This window comes from Puma concolor, chromosome A3 (genome assembly GCF_028749965.1).
Source record: "Puma concolor isolate L17-30 chromosome A3, mPumCon1.1.hap2, whole genome shotgun sequence".
Lineage (NCBI taxonomy): Eukaryota > Metazoa > Chordata > Mammalia > Carnivora > Felidae > Puma > Puma concolor.
In genome coordinates, this window is record NC_141669.1 from 97,718,083 (window position 1) to 97,741,353 (window position 23,271).

General features: G+C 43.3%; 1 protein-coding gene across 9 annotated transcripts in view; it reads left to right on the forward strand.

Annotated features, from left to right (window-relative positions):
• The window catches only part of DZANK1 (double zinc ribbon and ankyrin repeat domains 1), a 71,506-nt gene extending 48,691 nt beyond the window's left edge, over positions 1–22,815 (forward strand). For 4 of the 9 annotated variants that reach the window (XM_086701597.1, XM_086701596.1, XM_086701595.1 and 1 more), the window contains 12 exons: positions 2,148–2,273; positions 3,093–3,257; positions 4,607–4,814; positions 8,706–8,809; positions 10,759–10,833; positions 12,170–12,229; positions 12,672–12,768; positions 13,221–13,318; positions 16,972–17,052; positions 17,548–17,675; positions 21,312–21,386; positions 21,826–22,815. In XM_086701597.1, coding sequence (XP_086557723.1) covers positions 2,148–2,273; positions 3,093–3,257; positions 4,607–4,814; positions 8,706–8,809; positions 10,759–10,833; positions 12,170–12,229; positions 12,672–12,768; positions 13,221–13,318; positions 16,972–17,052; positions 17,548–17,675; positions 21,312–21,386; positions 21,826–21,949 — 1,341 coding nt within the window. In that variant the 3' untranslated portion in view covers positions 21,950–22,815. The remainder of the gene's footprint in view (positions 1–2,147; positions 2,274–3,092; positions 3,258–4,606; positions 4,815–8,705; positions 8,810–10,758; positions 10,834–12,169; positions 12,230–12,671; positions 12,769–13,220; positions 13,319–16,971; positions 17,053–17,547; positions 17,676–21,311; positions 21,387–21,825) is intronic. The other 5 variants (XM_086701598.1, XM_086701601.1, XM_086701599.1 and 2 more) reach the window with 5 other exon arrangements.
• Positions 22,816–23,271: the final 456 nt, after the last annotated feature.

The window sequence follows — 23,271 nt, forward strand, 5'->3', positions numbered from 1 at the left end:
CATTTTTTTAGTGGATGCATTTAAATAAAAGATCTGAAGGCTTTATATTTATTTTTTTTATGTTTATTTATTTGTTTTGAGAGAGAGAGAGCATGTGCTGGGAAGGGGCAGAGAGAAAGGGAAGGAGGGAATCACAAGCAGGTTCCATGCTGTCAGTGCAGAGCCTGATGCCAGGCTCAGTCTTGTGAACTATGAGATCGAACCTGAGCCAAAATCAAGAGTCAGATGCTTCTCTGACTGAGCCACCCAGGCACCCCTGAAGGCTTTATATTTAGAAACCCAGATCAACAAGTGTTATATCAAAACCCTGTTGTAGCAGTAGGATAAATTGAAATTTAAGTCTGAAGCAAAAGCGTGTAAAGGGTTTCTCTTTTGATTTGTCCTGAGGAGTCTCATTCTAATTGCACAGAAATGGGGTAAGGGTAATTGTATGCAAAGAGAGATCTTCATTCTCAGTCTCTGTGGACATTGAGGGCTAATGAGACCTCTTTCTGGACAGATGTCTGTTTTAGGATAACAGAACAGTCCCCAAAGTAAAAGAGGATATAGCTGGGCAAATAAAGCAACTAAAATATTCATCTTGGAGGAAAAACCGTCCTTTAGAAAACGTCTCCCCTAGTGTGCGCATTCTTAGTTTTATACATGGAACAGGTGGCAGTTATCAATTGAATCAGTTATTCATTGATTCATTCATTCAGTAACTGAATGACTTCTATGTGCCAAGGTGCAAGGTACTGTCTTAGTGGGGAAAAAATGTGAAGTATGCCTTTCCCTTAAAGAAATTAAGATCTAGTGAAAAGCAAGAGAAGGGAGGGAAGCTGACATATGGAGCCTGACCCTGTGCCAAGCACGCCTCCATACTTAATTGACATTAACCATCTGAACCCGTCCTACAGACCTGTGAAAAGGCTGCATGGAGTCATGGATAAAGGTCAGGCTTTAGAATCAGATGGCCTATGATCAACTCTCACCTCTGTGTCTCGGTTTCCAACCTCTGTAAAACACAGGTGACAATAGCACCCACCTCACAGGTCTGTTGTGTGGTTTGATGCGAGACTACAGGGGCAGTGCTCAGCATGGTGCCTGCATACAGCAGGTGATCACGTAACAGTGACGAATACTATCATCCTCATTTGTCTCATGAGAAAATCTCTTACTAGTCAATAAATAAGTAGCAGGAGTAAAAATTCTCATCCAGGCCTACCTAACAAAGTTTCAGAAATTCTCATGAAACAATTCTCTCTCCTCAAAATAAAATAATTCTTTTCATGTGTCAGGGGTGGAAAATAAATTCACATTCCCAGATGGAAACCAAAGCCCTAAAAAATAGAAGATACACCTCAATTGTGACACCTTACTAGCATGGGTCTGCTTACATTCTTTTTTTTTTAATATTTATTATTTTTGACAGAGAGAGAGAGAGAGCGCACGTGTGAGCACACTCGCGCACGTGAATGGGGGAGGGGCAGAGAGCAAGACAGAGACACAGAATCTGAAACAGGCTCCAGGTTCTGAGCTGTCAGCACAGAGCCTGATGCGGGGCTTGAACTCACAAACTATGAGATCATGACCTGAGCTGAAGTTGGACACTTAACCAACTGAGCCACCCAGGTGCCCCACATTCTTCTTTTTTTTTTATGCTTATTTATTTTGAGAGAGAGAGAGAATGCACGTGAGTGGGGGGGAGGGGCAGAGAGGGAGGGAGGGAGAGAATCCCAAGCAGGCTCTGTTCTGCCAGTGCAGAGCCCAATGTGGGGCTTGATCTCATAAACGGTGAGGCCATGACCTGAGCTGAAATCAAGAGTTGGATGTCTGTCTAACTGACCGAGCCACCTGGGTGCCCCATACATTCTTTCTTTAAAAATGTTGTCATAGTAAATCAGGAGGAGGCTTACCATGTTTGGTATTAAAGATACTGAGGAATATCAAGATGCACGAGCCACCGGTTTCATCTATTTGCTGTGAAGTAATATGTCCTCTTTGTACTAATGTGTTCATTAGTGAAGCTTATCATAGTTTTATTCTTTGGGGCAAAAATACCTTATTTCCAGGGTTTGCATTGATCTGGGGATTTTTTTTTCTGGATTCAGAGGGGGATTGCAGAATCTAGTATTGATCTGCCTATTGATAAATGCCATTGCATTCAGCAGCCCATGTGCAGTGGAGATAAAGCCCCACCTCCCCCCACTCAGAAAGGGGAGACCATTTCCTGTTCCAAGTGTGGTCGCAGGAATCGCCCGGAAGCTTGCTTCTGTGACTGGTGTGGAGCCACGGTGGGTATTTTAAATCTGAGTTTCTTGGTGCTGAGGCTTCACCACCACCCTAGAGAGGCCCAGCTCCTCCTCTTCCCCTGCCCTACAGAAATCACTTCTTGCAATTTGAAGACTACCACCTATTTACCTAAGACTCCGGAGAGAGAGATGCTTCTCTTAAATTGAGAAAGCTCTGTCATTGCTGTTTCTTTGAGGTTAAACTTTTCCTATTTCTATTTGACTATTGGTATCTTTTATGAATTGTCTGCTTACTTTTCTAATAAAACACTCAAAGTCATTTATTCAAATAAGTGTTGCATGTAAATAATACAAAAGGTTTCGTGTGAAGGGTTAGTCTCCCTTCTCATCCCAGGCCTACAGAGCCTATCCCCAGAAGCAGTCACCGTCACCTAGTGTCTGAGTGTTCTTTGAGCCGTTCAGTGTGCTAATAAGTAAACTGGTAGTTTACTATGAACACTGGCTCAGTTCTTTTCACCTAGCAATATATCTTATTTGTAGCCTCTCATTCTTTTCAGTGGCTCCGTAATATACCACTTTCTGTATGTACCATGATATATTGAGGCCATCCCTATTGCTGGACATTTAGATGGTTTCCAGTTATTTTCTCTAAAACCACAATCCTGTGGGGAATGGTCTTAAATATACTTGCTTTGTGTAATTGTTCATCTGTAGGACAAAGTCTAGAAGGTAGACTTGGGGTCAGGGGTATAGGCATATGTTATTTTGATGGCTGGGGATTGTATGGTATGAGAATAACTTACGTGGAAAAATTAGGACTCTAATATTTATCAAGATGTAAAAATATTTTCTATCCTCTAGCCAGGCATTTCTGCCTGCTACTCTGTTTGCCCCAAATGTGGGGCCAGCAATCACCCATCTGCCCGATTCTGTGGTTCCTGTGGTATTTATGTGAAGTCCTTAGCAAGACTTAGCATGGATAACAACCTGGCTCTTGCCGCTGGAGAACTTCGCCCTTTTGCTGAGGTGAGGCCTCCACTGTAGTAAGAGCTGGTGCCTGGGAAAGAGCTTAGGACTCTGAATTTGTGTTCTCTACCTTGGGGATCAATCCGGGGAGAGAGAGCCAAAATACAGACTTTTCACATGGATTTTCAACTAGGTGTGTAAGTAAATTCAACCAATTCAAGTTTTCAACACTCAAGTGATTTCATCCGCATTCAAAGATCTAAGGGTTTATCTGTAGTAGATTGAGGTCTAATTGCATTTGGAAGACTAATAAAAATAATGTAAGTTGATATAATGTCATGAAGGAGAAGTGGATTTAAAATACGTGAGACAGAAAAAAAGTAAAATAAATACATGAGACAGAATGTCCTTCTCGTGCATTTCTCATGAGGCATACTAGGAACGTTGCTCCCATTGTTTTATGTTTTAGAAAACTTATATCAGGTATATGAAATTGCTGCTGCTATTTAAAACAACTGCATATAGTTTAAGGAAAATCTTACAGGGTTATTTTCAGAATGACTTAATCTCTAACCAGCTTGATATTAGCCTTTTGTGAATTTCTCTAAGCTAGATGAAGACTTTTCAGGTTTCTTTTTAGGTCTTCATTAGAAGAATGTGAAGATTGATAGTCCTTAGAATGCACATGCACTCAGTAATTTTGCACTCATTTTTAGGGAGTTCATGGCCTTCTTAACCCAGACTGAGACTTATGGATCCTGGGAGTGTCAGTAGCCCATATTGACACCTTTGTGCAAATGAGACCAAGGGTTCTTTCTTCAAGACACTAGACTGCCATCTGTTGGAAACTGATTGTAATATACTAATTTTGTTAGACATTTTCTTCCACCTACCAGAAAAACTGTCCTAATAAATTTGCAAATATATGATGCCTACCATGTGAATCTTAGCTCATTAGATGCAGTGATGTTGTGCAGTACACGACCTACACAACCTTACATGATGGTCCTCTCAAGTTCCCATGTCCAGATGCAGGAGTGCCTCAGAGAAAATACCGGTCCCCAGTAGTTGAGTGTGGATGAGTAGTAACTCCATTAGATTGTAGAACTGAGAGGATAGATTTCTTTAGGGCCTCGGGCAGCAAGACAGGGAATATTAGTTTAGTTGATTTGTTGAGTTTGAGATAGTAAATGGCCAAGCAGAAGAGGCTGGCTTTATGGGTCAGGCTGGGAGTTCCTGGGAGAGACAGACCAAGGAAGGTGAGGCAAGGGCTGAAAACCTCTTTTTAGTTCAGAGTACAGTTTCTTGGAGATACTTTTTACTTCTGATTAGAATTCTTTTCTATAAGTAATTATGAAGAATTAATGAAATTATATTCTAGTATCTTATGTTTTCTGCCTTACTCATAGCCCCGATCTGCCTGGCAGTCCCTAAATGTTCCTTTGCTCAGACCTGAGGCTGGGACTCGGAAGGACGTGGGCACACAGACTACTGGCCTGTTCTACCCATCTGGTGCACTACTAGCCAAAAAGGAACTGGAAATGGCTTCTCAAAAGCAGAGGCAGGAGAAAATGAGTGACCATAAACCTCTCCTCACAGCTGTCAGCCCAGGAAGAGGTGAGAGAAAAAGTACACTTTCTTGTCAGGAGGGAATTCCCTCTTTCTCTGAAAGAAAACTGCATTTTTTTTCTTCCTTTAGCTTTATTTCTATACATAAGTAAATCCCTTTGGGGCGCCTGGGTGTCTGAGTCGGTTAAAGCATCCTACTTCAGGTCAGGTCATGATCTCACGGTTTGTGAGTGCAAGCCCCGCATCAGGCTTTCTGCTGTCAGCACAGAGCCCACTTCAGATCCTCTGTCTCCCGCTCTCTCTGCCCCTCCCCCACACCTCTCCTAAAAATAAACAAACATTAAAAAGAAAGAAGTGGGGTGCCTGTGTGGCATCCAACTTTGGCTCAGGTCATGATGGCATGATTCGTGACTTCGAGCCCCACATCGGGCACTCTGCTGTCAGCTCAGAGCCTGCTTTGGATCCTTTGTCCCCTTTTCTCTCTGCCCCTCCCCCACTGGTTCTCTCTCTGTTTTCTCTCAAAATAAATAAATTAATTAAACAAAAAAAAAAGTAAATGGGTCTCCTGGGTGGCTCAGTCTGTTAAGCGTCCGATTTTAGCTCAGATCATGATCTCACAGTTTGTGGGTTCGAGCCTTGTGTCGAGCTCTATGCTGACAGCTCAGAGCTTGGAGCCTGCTTGGAATTCTGTGTCTCCCTCTCTCTCTGCCCCTTCCCCGCTCGTGCTCTCTCTCTCAAAAATAAGTAACATTAAAAATAAATGAATGAATGGATGAATGAATGAATGAAGTAAATCCCTTGGGGTGCCTGGGTGGCTCAGTCGGTTGAGTGTCTGACTTTGGCTCAGGTCATGATCTCATGGTCCGTGAGTTCTATCCCCGCATTGGGCTCTGTGCTGACAGCTCGGAGCCTGAAGCCTGCTTCAGATCCTGTGTCTTCCTCTCTCTCTACTTCTCCCCTGCTCATGCTCTGTCTCTCTCTCAAAATAATAAACATTAAAAAAAAAAAGTAAATTCCATCGTTTTTCTTTAGGTAATTTTCCTTTGTATTATAGCTCTTCCTTAAACTTTTAGTACTCTGATGTTTTGACTCATAGCCCCATCATCTAGTTTGTAAATCAAATAGCACATATGGATTGCAACTATGATGGTAGAAATGTTGTTAGTCTGTGTCATTATTGTTCTCTGCCAATATCTCTCTCTTTTTACTGTTCTAAAATTCACATAACAAAATTCACCATTTTGACCATTTTGAAGTGTACAATTCAGTGATAGTACATTAGCAGCAGTATAGAAACATTACCACGTCCAGAACATTTTCATCACCCCAAAAGTAGTCCTGATACTCTTTTTTGTAATCACTGCTCACATCTCCTGACCCAGGTGCCTGGCAACCACAAATCTACTTCCTGTTTTTTATTTAAAAAAATTTTTTTAATGTTTATTATTTATTTTTGAGAGACAGAGAGAGACAGAGTGCAAGTTAGGGAGAGGCAGAGAGAGAGAGACACACAGAATCTGAAGCAGGCTTCAGGCTCCGAGCTGTCAGCACAGAGCCCGACGTGGGGCTCGAACTCATGAACCGTGAGATCATGACCTGAGCCAAAGTCGGATGCCTAACCGACTGGACCACCCAGGCACCGCTACTTTCTGTTTTTATAGATTAGCCTGTTCTGGACATTTCCTATACACGCATCTCCTGCTTGCCCACAAGAAACCAGAAATCCAGACTCTTGTGACATCTCCCAAGTGTTAAATGGTGGCAGTTAGTGAATTCAAGTGTGTTTAAACCCTGTGCAGACTGTAGAAGGGCACGAGGGAGTTTTTGGAATGATGGAAATGTTCTATGTTTTGATTGGGATGCATATGCTTGCCAGAATTCAAACCGTATACTTAAAAGTTATCTCAATAGGGTTAATTTTAATAGAATAAAATAGGAGTGGCTGGGTGGCTCAGTTGGTTGAGCGTCCAACTCTTGATTTCGGCTCAGATCATGATCTCACGGTTCATGAGTTCGAACCCCACATTGGGCTCTGGGCTGACAGCACAGGACCTGCTTGAGATTCTCCCTTTCTCTCTATCCCTCCACTGCTTGCACTCTGCCTTTGTCAAAAATGAATAAATACACTTTTTAAAAAGATCTATATTTTAATCAATAGGGCAACTATTCAAAAAGAATACCAAGGAATACAGCTAAAAAGCTAATGGGAAAATTTAAATATAATTCTAAAAAGTATTCAAGTTACCCCCCAAAAAACCCCAGGAAAATAGGAACAAAGAAAACAAAACAAATGGGAAAAGTATAAATCAGATAATAAAATGGTAAGTCAAAACCAAAACATATCAATAATTACATTTAATTTTGTGGACTGAACATTTCATTAGAAGGTAGCAATTGTCATCATGGGTTTCGAAAAAACAAAAAAACAGGGGATCCTGGGTGGCTCAGTTGGTTAAGCATCCAACTCTTGATCTCAGCTCAGGTCTTGATCTCAGGGTCATGAGTTCAAGTGCCACACTGGGGCTCCATGCCAAAAGAAAAAAAAAAAAAAAAAAAACCAACTCTGTGCAAGCCATAGACAAGACCTAACTATGTAGAGTAAAAGTAAATATATAGTAAAAAACACGCTTGCTGAAATTCAAACTGTATGCTTAAAAGTTATGCCTCGGGGCGCCTGGGTGGCTCAGTTGGCAGGGCATCCAACTTCAGCTCAGGTCATGATCTCATGGTTCATGAGTTCAAGCCCCGCATCAGGCTCTGTGCTGACAGCTCCAAGCCTGGAGCCTGCTTCGGATTCTGTGTCTCCCTGTCTCTCTGCCCCTCCCCCACTTGCACTCTGTCTCTGTCTTTCATAAATAAATAAATGTAAAAAAAAAAAAGTTATGTCTCAAAAGGGTTAATTTTATTTTTTATTTTTTATTTTTTTATTTTTTTCCACTCGTTTAATTCTACCATTTTTTTCTTTTTTTTTTATTATGAAGTTTATTGTCAAATTGGTTTCCATACAACATCCAGTGCACATCCCAACAGGTGCCCTCAATACCCATCACCCACCCACCCCTCCCTCCCACCCCCCATAAACCTTCAGTTTGTTCTCAGTTTTTAGGAGTCTTTTATGTTTTGGTTCCCTCCCTCTCTAACCATTTTTTTTTCTCCCCCTCCCCCATGGTCATCTGTTAAGTTTCTCAGGATCCACATAGGAGTGAAAACATATGGAATCTGTCCTTCTCTGTATGACTTATTTCACTTAGCATAACACTCTACAGTTCCATCCATGTTGCTACAAAAGGCCATATTTCATTCTTTCTCATTGCCACATAGCATTCCATTGTGTATATAAACCACAATTTCTTTATCCATTCATCAGTTGATGGACATTTAGGCTCTTTCCACAATTTGGCTATTGTTGAGAGTGCTGCTATAAACATTGGGTACAAGTGCCCCTATGCATCAGTACTCCTGCATCCCTTGGGTAAATTCCTAGCAGTGCTACTGCTGGGTCATAGGGTAGGTCTTCAATATGGTTAATTTTAAAAGAATAAAATAGGGGGTGCCTGGGTGGCTCAGTTGGTTGAGCATCTGACTCTTGATTTCAGCTAAGGTCATGATCTCATGGTTCATGAGTACAAGCCTTGTGTTGGGCTCTGTGCTGACAGTATGGAGCCTGCTTGGGATTCTCTGTCTCCCTCTCTCTCTCTTCAAAATATGTTCTTTTGATATTCTGTACTATGTTGTGATTAATCATGTGTAATTAAAAAAAAAGCAGGGAACAAAAATGTAACTTATTCTAGTACATAGTCAAGGTTCAGTAAGCCAAACCATCACAAAATTTGACCCAAAAAATAGTAACCTCTCTGAGTATGCATGTTGCAAACCAGCATTTTTCTTTCTTGGCTTCAGAAGAATTATCCACGTGGATGGGTTTCTCTTTTTCTTTAGGGTACTGGAGAAAACAGTTGGATCATATCTCTGCTCACCTCAGGTCTTATGCTCAGAACAACCCTGAGTTCAGGGCTTTGATTGCAGAACCCAGAATGGGAAAGGTGGGTGAGCTCTGACTGGAATTTCCACGCCAGAGCATCGCATGGGGTCAGGCTGCAGTTCCCCTCCACTGACTTCACCTGAAATCGCACTTTGCTTGGCTCCTTTCCCTTTCCTGTCCTGCTTTCCACACTTCTTTACTGCCCTCCCCTACAAGCACGGCCTCAATAAATCACCTGTGCATGAACCTTGTCTCAGGGTCTGTTTCTGGGCACCTGACCTAAGCAAGGTAAAATAGTAAATTGTGAACCATCCATGCTTTTACATTCCACGTGCTATGGAGATTCTTGTGGTCAGAGCTAAAAGACCCAGAAGAGTTTAGTCTAGCCAAATTGCACACTGAAATCCATTCTGTGTTAGCAGCGGTAGTGATCATAACAGTTGCCGTTTAACGATGCACTCACTATGTACGTTATGTTCATTGATCTGTAGCGCTCATAACAAACCTACAAGGTAGGGATATTACCTTTGTGGCAGTTTTTAATAATGGCCACAAATTCTTTGATAGTTTTCCCTGCAAAGGGCAGAGTCCCTGTCCCCTGTGGATGGGTGGGAGGACTTATGGCAGTTGGGCTAATAACTGAGTGCAGTGGCAGTGATGCCATGGGACTCTCAGGGTGTGGTCCTCTTACTTGGCACACTCACCTTCAACACTCCTTCTTGGAGCCCAGCCACCCTGCTGTGAGAAGCCCAAGCCCCATGGCGTGGCCAGGTGTAGGTGCACCGTCTGCAGCCCTAGCTGAACCCGGGCCTGGAGTCATCCTGGGTCAGGAGCCAGGCAGACGAGTGATGAGAGCCTGGGTCATTCCAGCCTCCAAACATGCAGCCACCTTCTAGCCATTTGAGTTTTCCCAGCTGAGGTGGCAGATGTGTCGAGACAAGACCATCTGTCCCCTCTGTGTCCTGTGGGAAGCCGCAAACTTAATAAAATGGTCGTTCAGTGCCACTAAGTTTGAGGTGGCTTTTTACACTGCAGTAGATAATCAGAACAAGCCTTATTTTTGACACCCAGGAAAACTGGCTCAAAGAGCTTTGGTGACCTGCCCAGGACTGCACTGTTGGGTCTTTTGGGGGATTCCAGATTTGAAGCCCCATGCTCTTTCTCTGGCATTATACCACCACTGTAAGAGACAGCTCTGTGAGAAGACCTCTTCTGTTTGTCAGAACACTAGAAGGAATCTTTAGAAATCAGCCTGTTTAATCCTCTACCACCAAATTGGCCAACATTGAAACTATTTCATTGTCAAGTAGTGCTTGGTTTCCCTTGATAATGTTCTGGGGGTTTATTCATTCTCTCGCCTAATCCAGGGGTCTGCAAACTATAGCCTGTGGGGCAAATTAGGCCCATTACTCAGTTTTACAAATCGAGTTTTATTGGATCACGGCTATACTAATTTGTTTACTTACTGTCCATGACTGCCTTTGTGCTACAATGGCAATGACCCACAAAACCTCAACTACTTACTATCTGATCCTTAAAGAATTTGTTGACCCCTGTTTGAGGGAAATTCCTCCTGCTGCTTACAGAGAAGGCTTGTCAACTATGATGCTTGGCTCTTGATTGACAAGGCCTGGCTCCTCCAGACACCCAGCTGACGACATCCAGCCAGGTGGCTTGATTAAACTTAATGTGTGTCTCTTGCAGAGAATATAAATTTGGGTCTTTCTTTCTTATCCATTCTGGCAGTGTCTGCTCTTTGATGGGAACATTAATTTCATTCATTTACAATTAGTGGAATTATAGCCAAAGCTGGATTTGTGTCTGCTGTTTTGCTACTTGTATTATATCTTAGAGGTTTTGTTCCTTTGTTTCTCTTTTCCTGTCTTCTTTTGAGTTAATTAAATGTTTGGTTAAATTTACGGTTTAACATCTCAGGATTTCTTGACTGTTGCTCAGGACATTAAGTCCCACATGCATGGTTGTGAATTCTCTCTAATGGTTTTTTAAAAGCTTATCTCTGCTACTGTCCATGAAGATGGCTATGAAGTTAGCATCCAGCTGAATTACATTCAAGTATCAAACAAGGTGCGTAAGACTTTCAGAAGCTGTTCATTTGAAAATTGACTGAGCTAGTAAATTGTAGCCTATAGTCTATTGAAATGCTTCTGGGTAACCCATGGAAGACATAAGTTTCAAATATTATAAAACTCGACTAAAGGCCAGTAATTTCATAGGATTAGGTAAATAACTGTGCTAAATCTCAGAGAAGTCAGGTTTCAGGCACATAAAGATGTAGTAAGAGTAGGAATTACTGTCGACCCTATCGGTCCTGTGGTTCTCAGGCTTTTTTATACTCACTGAAGTCTGGGTGTAGATGAAAGACCAACAAAAATGTTTGCCTGTTTGTACTTTCACCTATTTGCCTATAATAAGCCAAATTTTGTGGCTATGTCTCTCTTGATCTGCCTCCTTATATGGTGATTGCAACTTTGCTACAGAGCCTTTAATGTGTGGCAAACATTAATTGATTCATACTGGCAGCTTTAGTTTCATTGGGCAAGAAATCAGAATATACAAAAGAATAATGAATGGATTGAGAAGGTGGATGAAGAAGGCCAGGAAAAGCAGGGGAACTAGCATTGATCAGGCCCTGGCCATATGCCCAGCAGGGAGCTAGAAGTGTCTTCAAAATGAGGACAGACATACGGGCACTGCCTAACTCAGAGGCTGGGAGTGTGCAGTGGGCTGACACCCACAAAAGTGCTTTGAAGTCAAGTAAAGTGCTAAATGCCATATTTTCAGTTGTGTGGCCAGAGCAGAGCTTGGGTCAGAGAGGTACTTGAGGAGAAGGGGACTGAGGGACATGAGACGGGGAAGGGGCTGAGTGGTCACACATAAATTTTGGCTTTAGCCTGATCCACGAGGAGCTCTGAAATACGGGTCACACCATGAAGTTGTCCCAACTGAGGCAAGAAAAGGAGGGCTGTAGCTTCTAGGGTAAGGCAGCACCCATCTCTGGAGGCAGTTGGCCAGAGAAGGGAGTCCGCTGTGAGCTGTTAGCAGCCAACCCAGCAGCTGGGAGGGGTAAGCTGATCAGTTAGGGGTATGCTTTGGGTGGGCACCGAGAGCATATATAACGTGCTATCAAGTAGAAGTGGAGTAATTATCTTCGGGTTTAATATGTGTTTTTTCTTAACCTGTGTGTTCTAGTGTTGAGGAAGTAGCAGGTGGTTCCCTGTGGCGGGAGAGGCAACCAGGTGAGGGTGGGGCAGGATGCCACACTGTTGAATCGGTCCAGGTGGATATAGAATTCCAGGTCTGGACCATGTATCATCTATCCTAACTTTATAGGCCTCCATTTTACCTCATTTTACTTTCACAGTATCCCTTTGGGGTAGGCCATAATATTTCCACTTTACAGGTGAGGAACCTGAGGTTCAGAGAAATTAAGCAACTTGCTTCTTCCAAAGTCCCTAAACTAGTAAGTAATAGAACCAGGATTCAAACTCTGTGGCTCGAGTCTCCCCATGATGTCACCCTAATTCCAAGATACAGAAGGGTTTTAAGCAGGGAAAGGACACCAGTACTTACACAGTTTAGAAAGATGATTGGGGCAGCCACATGGAAAGTGGGCTGGCAGGAACCTGTTGGGATGCCCTTGGAGTGATCCTGGCATATGAAAAGGGGCTGTGGCTGTAACAACAGAGAAGAAGGGCTGCACTGAGGAGCCGTTTAAGAGGCAAAATGGACAAAACATTACAGGGAGGGGAGGAGGTGTCAGGAAGGGTGTCCAGGTTCAAGCTTGACTGTGTAGCTAAAGCTGTCATTAACAAAGAGAGGAACAGGTTAACAGGGAGATTGTTCCTTCTGTGGGGACACAGCAGCCTTGTCATTCATGGTGACTAATTGTTTTCATTGTCCAGAACCTTTACCTCAGCAAGGCTGTGGATTTCAGCAGCCACTTCCTGAGCAGTGTCACTGAGGGTGGTAATGGGCCATTTGGCAGCAGGTCCAGCCTGGGTGAGTTGTACCCTTATGGTGACTTTAAAACAATTGACCAGGAGCACACTGACCTGGCAAGGATGGCAGGGAATTGCTTATAATTTTCCAGCCCAATCATGCATCTCACTGTAATGTTCCAACCATTTTATTCTTCTGGTTTCTCTGAAGTCAGGGGTGAGATTTTTCAAGTCTTTCACAGGGCTTGGGGAGATAGGTTGGGGGGGGGGTGTTCTTTGGGGCCTATAAACTGTAGTCCCTTTTATTCCTTCCTTCCCACTCATCCTCTGGTCTTAGTCTGGGATGAATGGTTCCAGGAGTCCTTCTTGTGAGGTTCAATCAAGTAGAAATTTCTATAAAAGCCATTTTATTCTTCTGACCTCTTGAGGGGCACAATAGTAGGATAGTTCTATATTATATGTGGGGAGTGGCGGGGGGACATTGTTTTGGTCCTCAACTCTTTGTCATTCCAGTGAGCAACTACAGCCAGAGCACCTCCGATACCACTGAAAACGTCAAGAGGACAAAGAATTTCAAGACCAAAACATTTCAAGAAAAGGAGCAGCTCACAGTAAGTGTACTCCTTTGTCCTCACAGCTGTCTTCTTAGGCCTATCTGTTTAATGTTTTACTTTGAGATTTTTTAAATGGAGGAATACTTTTTCATTTTCTGTGACTTTTTTGGGTGTATTTTTTATTTTATGGAATCCTTTAAAATATGTCAAGATTATTAATTAGAATTAAAGTTCTCATCAGTTTCCTGAATCACCTCTGTCTCCTCTGGGGTCAATTCTGTCTGTCCATCTTTCTCTGTCTTGTTTTTGGTTGGTCTCAAATATGTGATGATCTGTGGTTACCAGGTCATGTTGACAAGTGAAGGGCTGGTTTGCGTAGTGCCAGTGCCTGCCCTGGGTGTGTGGGCCTGAGGTGCCTATGGGGGGGGATGGGCATGCTGTCTCCCTGGAGAGTGTTTGGGCAGAACACAAGAGAATGCCTTGGGGTCCCCTAAGTTGCCTTCCCCCTAGAGGTGAGTCTGTGCTGTGAAGGGCTCTAGAGTGTTTCATTCCTGGATGGGGCTCTTTTTATTTCCTTGCTCTCCTTCCATCTGTGTTGTCATAGAGGTCTGGGCTCTGGCCTTCCTGGGCCCAGTACTCCCAGGAGAACTCTTTGTTAGGCAAATAATTAACTCTCTGGAAAATAGTTATCAGGGTTTAAGCAGAGAGCACAGGAGAGAGGGGAGGACATCACCCAGCTCAGCCCTTCCCTAAAATGCTCATGAATCCAGCCTGCACCCAACACCTGCCCTCCTTGTTGATTAACTCAGCTTCTTCAGGGCTTCCTGGAAGAAACACACTCATATCTCTGGTGTCTTCAACTGCTTTTTCTTTGCTTTGATTTCCCTCTCAGTCAGATTCCACCTACTTTCAATCTTTGGAATTTCTCACGATTCCTGATCCACTGATGGCACTCTTCCAGTTTCCCACAGCTGTTAGAGTTTTGTTCTTCAAAAATATAGAGCATTAACATTTTAACGGGAGCTTTGGAGAAAGGGACAGTGGGTGCCCTTGTTCAGTCCACCACCTTGCCTTTCATTTGGTCCTCTTTGGCTGCAGTAGGAGGACAGATGTGCTTAGCAACAAACCCAAAGCCTGGGTCTCCACCAAGATGGAGATGGGCACAAGTCAGTTCTTCCCTCCACTTTTCGTGAAGCCAAGCCCTCAGGGCATCCTCAGGGGTGCACATACTGGCGCCCAGATTGTTATCATGAGTTCTACAAAGGCAGGTGATTTCTCGCCTCAACTTGTTTTTTTCCACTACATGCTTTACATGTCATAAACACCAATAAATGTGGGAAGAAGACCTTAGAATTGTATTAACTTTTTAAAAAAAAATCTATTTCTCCCTGGCCTTGATTTATTTACTTATTTAATTTATTATTTTTTAATTTTTTAATGTTTATTTATTTTTGAGAGAGAGACAGAGTGTGAGCACCGGAGGAGCAGAGAGGGAGACACATAATATGAAGCAGGCCCTGGACTCTGAGCTGTCAGCACAGAGCCCAACACGGGGCTTAAACTCACAGACTGCGAGATTATGACCTGAGCTGAAGTCAGACACCTAACCGACTGAGGCACCTAGGCTCCCCATTTACTTATTTTATTTAAATCCAAGTTAAGTTAACATATAGCATAAGAATGATTTCAAGAATAGAATTTAGTGATTCATCACTTACTTATAACACACAGTGCTCATCCCATTAAGTGCCCTCTTTAATGTCCATTGCCCACTTAGCCTGTCCCCTGACCCAAGACCTAATAAGCAAACTTCAGTTTGTTCTCTGTATTTAAGAGTCTTTTGTGGTTTGTCTAACTCTCTGTTTTTATCTTATTTTTTTTGCTTCCCTTCCCCTGTGTTCATCTGTTGTGTTTCTTAAATTCCACATATAAGTGAAATCATATGATATTGTCTTTCTCCGACTTATTTTGCTTAGCATAATACACTCTAGATCGATCCACATTGTTGCAAAAGGCAAGATTTAATTCTTTTTGATTGCCAAGTAATATTCCATTATATAGATATACCACATCTTCTTTATCCGTTCATCAGTCAATGGACATTTGCTTACTTTTTCCATACTTTTACTTACTCTTTCCATACTTTTGCTATTGTCAGTAGTGCTGCTATAAACGCTGGGGTGCATGTGCCCCTTTGAATCAGCATTTTTATATCTGTTGGGTAAATACCTAGTAGTGCAATTGCTGGGTCATAGTTCTAGTTTTAATTTTTTGAGGAACCTCCATACAGTTTTCCAATTTGCATTCCCACCAGCAGTGCAAGAGGGTTTGTCTTTTTTTTTTTTTTTAAGGGTTCTTCTTTCTCTGCATTGTCACCAACATCTGTAGTTGCCTGAATTGTTAATTTTAGCCATAGAACTATATTAACTTGTATTGCTTATGATTCCTTATACTCTTGGCCTTCTCCCAGTTTAAGTATAAAGTTCCATAAACTTTAACAGTTTTCGAGACTCCACCTGCTTATTTTGTGTGTGACCTGAATCCCCCATTGTTATGTGCCTTTATTTTCTCATTTGTATTTAGGGGATAAGTATAAGAAAATAATAACAGCATTCAGTGGTTCACTCATTCAGCAGTTATTTTGAGCACACATGCACCACGCACAGTTTTTGGTGATAAAAATAAATTGTGAACAAAAGATATAAAAGTCTCCGACCTCATGAGGTTGACATTCAAGTGCATTCTAGTATAGTTTTCCATAAGGAATGGAATTCAGCCAGAACAAGTGTGTCCCCCAAGACTGCCTGGGGTTTCACTTGTTAGAGTACATTGTTCCAAGCTAATCACTCTAGAATGGGGGCAGAGGGGACATAGCCTGAACCCGGCATCTTCTCCTGAAAGGCTCAGAGGCTTGACCAATGCCCTCATCTCTGACTTCCCAGAGAGCCAGGAGGGGGGTAGATATTATTTTCACTATGCATACAGGAAACGGAGTCCCAGAACCATCCCAAGTCACCCTCAGATCCATTGATAGAAACACACTGAAAGTAATGTCTCCAGCTTTCTAGACTGCCTCTTCAACCTTGTGGCCGCCAGCATTTGAAATCCTTTATATAAAGATTGTATATAATGATGAATTTCATCATATTTTGAAAATAGAGAAAGGATAATAAACTCTTCAGATTTCTGATGATAAGTGAGAGCTTTTAACCCCCAAACAAGAGTTGACTTTATCGGTTCACTCGTGTCGGTGAGCGTGTTTTCTGGATAGTCATACTTAGGCTGATTCTGAACACCTTATATAGCATGCAGGGTGAATTGTAGGATTCACCCGTTTGCTTTTCCTAGGAATATTTGTTTTCCTTTGTAATAAAACTAGTGTGGGGTTTCTGGGTTTTTGTGAGGTTTCTCATTGCATCCCTGTCCTTAATAAATATAAAACAATGTCCCCAAATATAAAACCTTTCCCAAGACAAGGTTTCAGAGACCAGCAAGCTTTACATTAGCTGGGTTTATTTGTGTTGCTGGCTGTCAAAGATCACACACACGCACTCACAGACACACATGCATGCACTTGCTCACACTCACCTGTCCCTGGGACTCAGAACTTAACCTTGGAGAGGAGGCATTTGCCTTGAGGGTTGAGTTCACACAAGTGGGGCAGCAATATTTTGTGGTGGTGGAAATGACCGTGTTGTATAATCCTACAGCCTGAAAACAGGCTCCTGCTGAAGGAAGTGGGACCGACAGGGGAAGGAAGAGTCTCTGTGATTGAACAGCTGCTCGATGAGGTGAGTACATCCCAAAGAAATCTCTCTGAGGATTTCAGCCTCGTGTTTCACCTGGGTCTCTTTCATGTGGAAGTCTTGTTCAGTACTGGGATCATCACAGGGCCATTTCATTTTAAACTGGAAGTGGATTAACTGGCCAGTCCAGAACTTTACATTAATTGTTATTGGTTGCTAGTTTTTATAGCAGAGAAAATATACCGAAAAGTCATATGAGCCCAAATAATGTGCACAAAGGTGGACAGAATCCCTGGTCTGTGACCCCATGTGACCTTTTTTCCTAAAGAAGCAAAGTTGTCTGGGTGCCTGCCTTCCTGATGAGGACAGCACAAGTTCTATGGCACCATGACCCGCAGCTCTGTTATAGGTCAGATCTTAGGTTTCCTGATGTTCCTTTCTTTTGATGGAAAGCTTATTTGTTACACTTCATAGGACGGCAGGTGGTTGCTGCTGAGAGCAGGGCTTTGTGGCAAGTTTGTCCTTTTCCTTATGCTGCAGGGAGCAGATCCCAACTGCAGGGACAGTGAGGAGCGACCCCTTATAACCATGGCTGTTGTGAATAAGCACCACGAAGCGATTCCGGTTCTTGTGCAGAGAGGAGCAGACACCGAGCAGCGGTGGGGACCGTAAGTAAGACACAGTAAAAGGGCAGCCCTGGCAATGTCGCAGCCAGCTGTGACCTTGCATGTGTGCCCTGTTCAATTTGAACCAGTCAGGAACCATTTTTAAACCCATCTGGGCCTTAATCAGAGACTTAAGCTTCTATTTCCCAAATCTAGGGAAAACAAAGATTTTTAAATGGACTATTGGATTGCCTGATTTTTTGTAGCTTTTATAAAGGATACATTTTGTTAACTCATGAATTTGTACTGTTGTGGGGCCGGCAAATCCTTTGCCCTTGGGATGTCAGGTGACATTTTCATCATGATCTGAGCTGTTGACATCCATAAGAGAGGAGTGGCCCCAGTGTATTCCCTGTGGAAATGTACCCATGAAATTACTGCAGAAAGAAAACCTTATCTGTCTGTCTCTGGATGCTGACACCCTGGGGGCGAGCCTGCACACGAGAGTTCACCACATGATTTGATGAAGCAGGAGGACGATACCAAGTCCTGTTGGGTGTTTCTGTCATTTCCCTAGTCTCAGGGCTGTCCTGCCTCTTGACTTCTCCCAGCTTCGTGATTCTGTTGTTCTCTTGCAAATTACAGCAAAACCTGGGATAGTGAATAACTATGTTCTGCAAGTGTGCCGCAACATGAGCAAACATTTCTTATAAATTTTAACTTGATAAACTAGTGATGTCTTATGATACGAGTAGTACATGATGCCAGATGTCACATGATTACAACTGAGTTAGTGGTTCTTGAAATTCACTTTGATATACAAATGCTTTGGGTAACAAGCATGTTTCTGGAACGAATTATGGTCACAAACCAAGAATTTACTGTACTTTGGAAAGGTGGGGTGGAATGTTCCTTGAGGATGGGTTCCATATGTTAATTGCTTATATCCTGCCAAACAAGTTGCCAAACTAGAAGTTCTCCAGGGGTCCTGCAGATATCTGACACTGCTGCCCCCGAGTTATTTCTGAGACCAGATTGAGGCCCCGTCAGAGCATCATGCAGCCAGCACAGGGGTCCAAGAGTTAAATAGCTTTGCTTCTGGCTTTCTCTGTCTCAAAATCTCCTCTAGTGTTTTTATTAAAAATATATCCCTGTTGGGGCACCTGGGTGGCTCAGTCGGTGGAGTGTCTGACTTCGGCTCAGGTCATGATCTCGCAGTTTATGGGTTCGAGCCCCGCATCGGGCTCTGTGCTGACAGCTCAGAGCCTGGAGCCTGCTTTGGATTCTGTGTCTCCCTCTCTTTCTGCACCTCTCCTGCTTGTACTCTGTCTCTCTCTCAAAAATAAACAAACATTAAAAAATTGTTTAAAAAATATATATCCCTGTTAATTTTTCTATGTGTGCTTTTATAAGTTCTGCCCAATAGGACAGCTATATCAAGACATGACCCCGTTTTTAGCAGAATGTTTGGCACACTTGGTATACATATTTAGTGGCTGGCATTTACTTGCTCACCTTTTCAGGATTCACATTCTTCATACTTTGTCAGCTTCTTCATTTGCTCACACTCATTATTCATAAAAATAATGTCACCTTGTTAAGGTATACTTTATATTTGCACAAATCAGATAAGCTTTTCTTGGAGCACTTACGTATAATGTATGTGGTTGATACAAAATCTCTTAAGCAGATTTTGAATTGATGCTTATGTATAAGGTGTCCTAGCTTTATGAAAAGTCCAGCTGAGAGGAAGAAACTACTCTGGACACGGAACAGATTACCTGTTTTTTCTTGGTGTTCCTCAGTTTCCATTCTTGCTTCATTACCATTCTATAAATCGACATTCATCCACACGCAATCCCGTTGCGTTGCTACTAACTTTCTGCTCGTACCATCTGTCTGAACAGTGTGTGATAGCCCGTTGTCTCTCCCACTGCATTAGCCCGGTTAGCAGAGTTTAGCTCCATGGAGGGGGAGGGAGGAAAGCCAGACCAGAAGCCCTCCCTCAAAATAGAGCACAGAGATCTCTTCTTCCATTTTAGTTTATGCCAATAGAAGAAAGCAGATTTTTCCACCAGGAGCCAACTCTGTTAAGTCTGGTTTATAATTGTTAGTTCTAAGTGTTGAGACCTGGGTCAGCCTGGCTTCTGCCCCACAGCTGGACCTCTATACATCCAGGAACATGACCTCAAGACTCCAACCATTCTACTGCTCTTCATGCACAAGCCATGGAGAGATCTGGCTTTCCTGTAAAAGAGGCTCAGTGAGTTGTTCCTTAGCAAACAAGGATTAGAAAGCTCTTCCCCACCCCCTCCCCCAACCCCCACCCCTACCCCTGCCCCAAGCTTGTTTGGCTAGGGGAAAGAAGCAGTCAAGGTAGTCTCTATGCAAGGTAACTCCTGTCAGGTAGCTCAGTGGGTAGCAGAAAGCCCCGCCTTAGTGTTTCTGTTTCCAATGTTTGTATCTTTCCTACCAGAATACACTCATATTCAACCCAAAGGGATGGCTAAGGCGAAGTACGCATTCTTCACCAAAGCCGATACCTCTTATGGGCAGATTTCACAAACACAGATTCAAGGTCTCACTAGGAGAGGGGCAAAGCAAAGTGCCATTTGCTTTTGGACAACAGCTGCCCTCCTTCACTGGCAGTTTCAAACATTTCATCCCTTAGCTCTGCCCCAGTAGCCAGGAGGGACAAATGTAACCATCAGTCTGTTTCTTAGAGCTTCAACTGAGGAGATTTATTCTATTAGGTAATTCACAATTTACAAAGAAAGAATGTGCCTTCATCCTCCCTGATACTTAGATTCGAATAAACAGTTTGAGTTGTTTGTGCATTAATAGTAAAGTTTCTTTAAAGTACAAATTCACAGGGGGTGCCTGGATGGCTCAATTGGTTAAGCATCTGACTTCGGCTTAGGTCATGATCTTGCAGTTCGTGGGTTCAAGCCGCACATGGGCTCTGTGCTGACAGCTAAGAGCCTGGAGCCTGCTTCAGATTCTGTGTCTCCCTGTCTCTCTACCTCTCACCTGCTTGCACTCTGTCTGTCTCTCTCTCTCTAAAAAAATAAACATTAAAAATAACTTAAAGTACAAATTCACAGAACATCATACTGTACCTGCTGTACAAAACACGTTCTAGAAGGTCTGGTAATATAGTACCAAGCTGTTCAGAGGAACAGATTTGTAGGGTATCACCTCTACTCTGAAGCATGGGGTCCTGATAAGAGGGTATTCCATCAAGTGCCATTGCCATGTTGGAGTTGTGTTGAGGGGCGGTGTACAAAGTTAGAGTTGGCAGTCACAATTCATTACTTTCAAAAACTGAACCGTGGTTATACAGAAAATCTAACCACGGCACCCCCTCCCCACCTAGTAAATGGAATGCATAGTAAATGGAATGCATGTTCTCTCAGTTGAGAGGGAGTCATGAAGGAAGAAGATCATACGTCTTCTCAGGAGATATGGCAACTCCATGAATGTATGCAGGTTCCAATGGTAAATGCCATATAAAGACCCAAGGAACTTGAGTGGTGAAGTGACCAACAGTTGAGCCCTATACTACCAGGGAGAAAGGAAAGATGAAAGATAAGGAGGGGGTCAGTGTCATTGGTGTGACTGAGACATCCATTGTCCGTGTGCCCATAGCATCCTGCATTGCAACTGCTTTAGCAGGATGATTTTCTTCCCCCCAAACAGGCTCCGAAATACAGCTCTTCATGAAGCGACCCTCCTTGGCCTGGCGGGAAGGGAGTGCATCGCTGCTTTACTGCGGTATGTTCCCGGCCTCTGGGGGAGACTTCTGAGGGCCCCAGCGATCCCCCTGCTGACTATGATGATTTCAGAAGGCCCCAATTCCTGAACAGTTAACTCTATGAATGGGGGCCACCATCCCACCATGGGTCCCCAGCACTGAGGGCTTCTAAAAGGACAACGAAAATACCCACACACCCACCCAACACACTTGGTTGTAGGACTTTGATGCAATGGGAGCCAATGGCCAGGATTGGCAATTGAACGTGTTGAAATCACAGAGCCCCTCAAAAGGTCTCAGGGTAGAGCCACCCTTGAGAGTGAGAGTCATGGTGGCCTCTTGGGGATGGGTGTAGGAAGGTCGGTCTGAGAGTCTCCCAGACGGGCCTCTGTGTCAGGGAAGAGCCATCCTTGAGTTCAAGCACCTGAGTGCCTCTATTCATGCCTGTTTCCTTGGCAGATGCAATGCAGGCATCCAAAAGAAGAACACGAATGGCCAGACGGCATATGACCTGGCTCTGAAAACTGGGGATGAGGTCATCACCTCACTCTTTGCTGCTAAGCTCGGCCTGGATGACTCTTAGACCCAAGAGCCTGCGCGGGACCTGATTTCAAGAAACCATCCAGCTCTAGCTGTTCTTTGTTTCTTTCTGAGATGTGTTATTTGTGGTTTGGAAATTGAGGTTGAGAGGAACGCATAAGATTTTTTTTTTTTTTTAATATGACAGTGTAAGCCACCATGTGGGCATTTCCCAATATGCTCTGGATGGTGACGAATTTAACATATGTTTTTTAAAGGGTCTGTTGCTGCTTATTTTGGAATTTTCTTTAAAATTTATTTTTCAATAGATAATTGCACATGGTTCAAAGCTAAACAGTATGAAGTGTTAAGTAGTAAAAACTCTGCCATCCCTGTCCCACAGCCACCCACGTCCCCTCCTCAGAGGCTCCAATGATACCAGTGTCATCTGCGTCTTTCCAGAAATAGTAGAGGATTATATAAGCACATGTGCGTAATATATGCATATGTACATATAGGGTATGTATAAAATACAAATACAGAGAACAGATATATTCTTTCTCCTCTTTTAAGACAAGTACTAGCAAACTACACACCCGTCTGATGTTTTACATCTTGTTCTGTTCCTTAATATCTCTTATAGGTGGTTCCAAATTAGTACATTAAGATTAACTTTATTTAAAGACTTTCATTTCTAATGTGAAATATTCCTATTGTTGTGGTTTGTTCTCCGGTTGACAAACAAGCTTTGAATAAGCCCATGTGCAGGAATGTGCAATTTTGACTCACTCATTTTTTCAGACTGTTATTTCAGTCTTTGGGTGATAACGCTGCAGTCGTGGAGTCCCTAAATAGTTCCCGTTAAACTATGTTGACAGAGTATCTGTTAGTTTAGAATGAGTAATTCAGCACAATAAATAATAGAGCTGGTTGAGTGGTTGCTGTTATCACTACCTGCACTTCCTTTCCCGAGGTGGTGACTGCGGAAGGACAGGCGCAGAGTCTCTGGGAGCGAAGCCCCCGCATGGGGTTTGGGGGCACCGGCACTGGCTCTCCCCTGTCCGACTCGGCCGGCCGTCTTTGCTGTGGGGGCCACTGCAAGGTAACCAGTGTCCTGAGAGACCCGCGGAGCGTGGTCAGGTGGTTTGATGTCAGGGCTGGTTTGCACTGTCAACCTGGCTGTATGATACAACCTTTCCCAGACTTCTCTGCCTTTATGGTTCAGCTCAGGGTTGGCTGCAAGAGTCACTGCACCAGGTTCCAGATTCCCGAGGTAGAAGTGAAGCCGCAGCCATCACACTAGGAGGGTGGGTTAGGGCTCCAGACGCTGCCACAGCTCACACCCTACAGGCTCTGGAATCAATCCTGCAGGAGGAGGGTACAGAG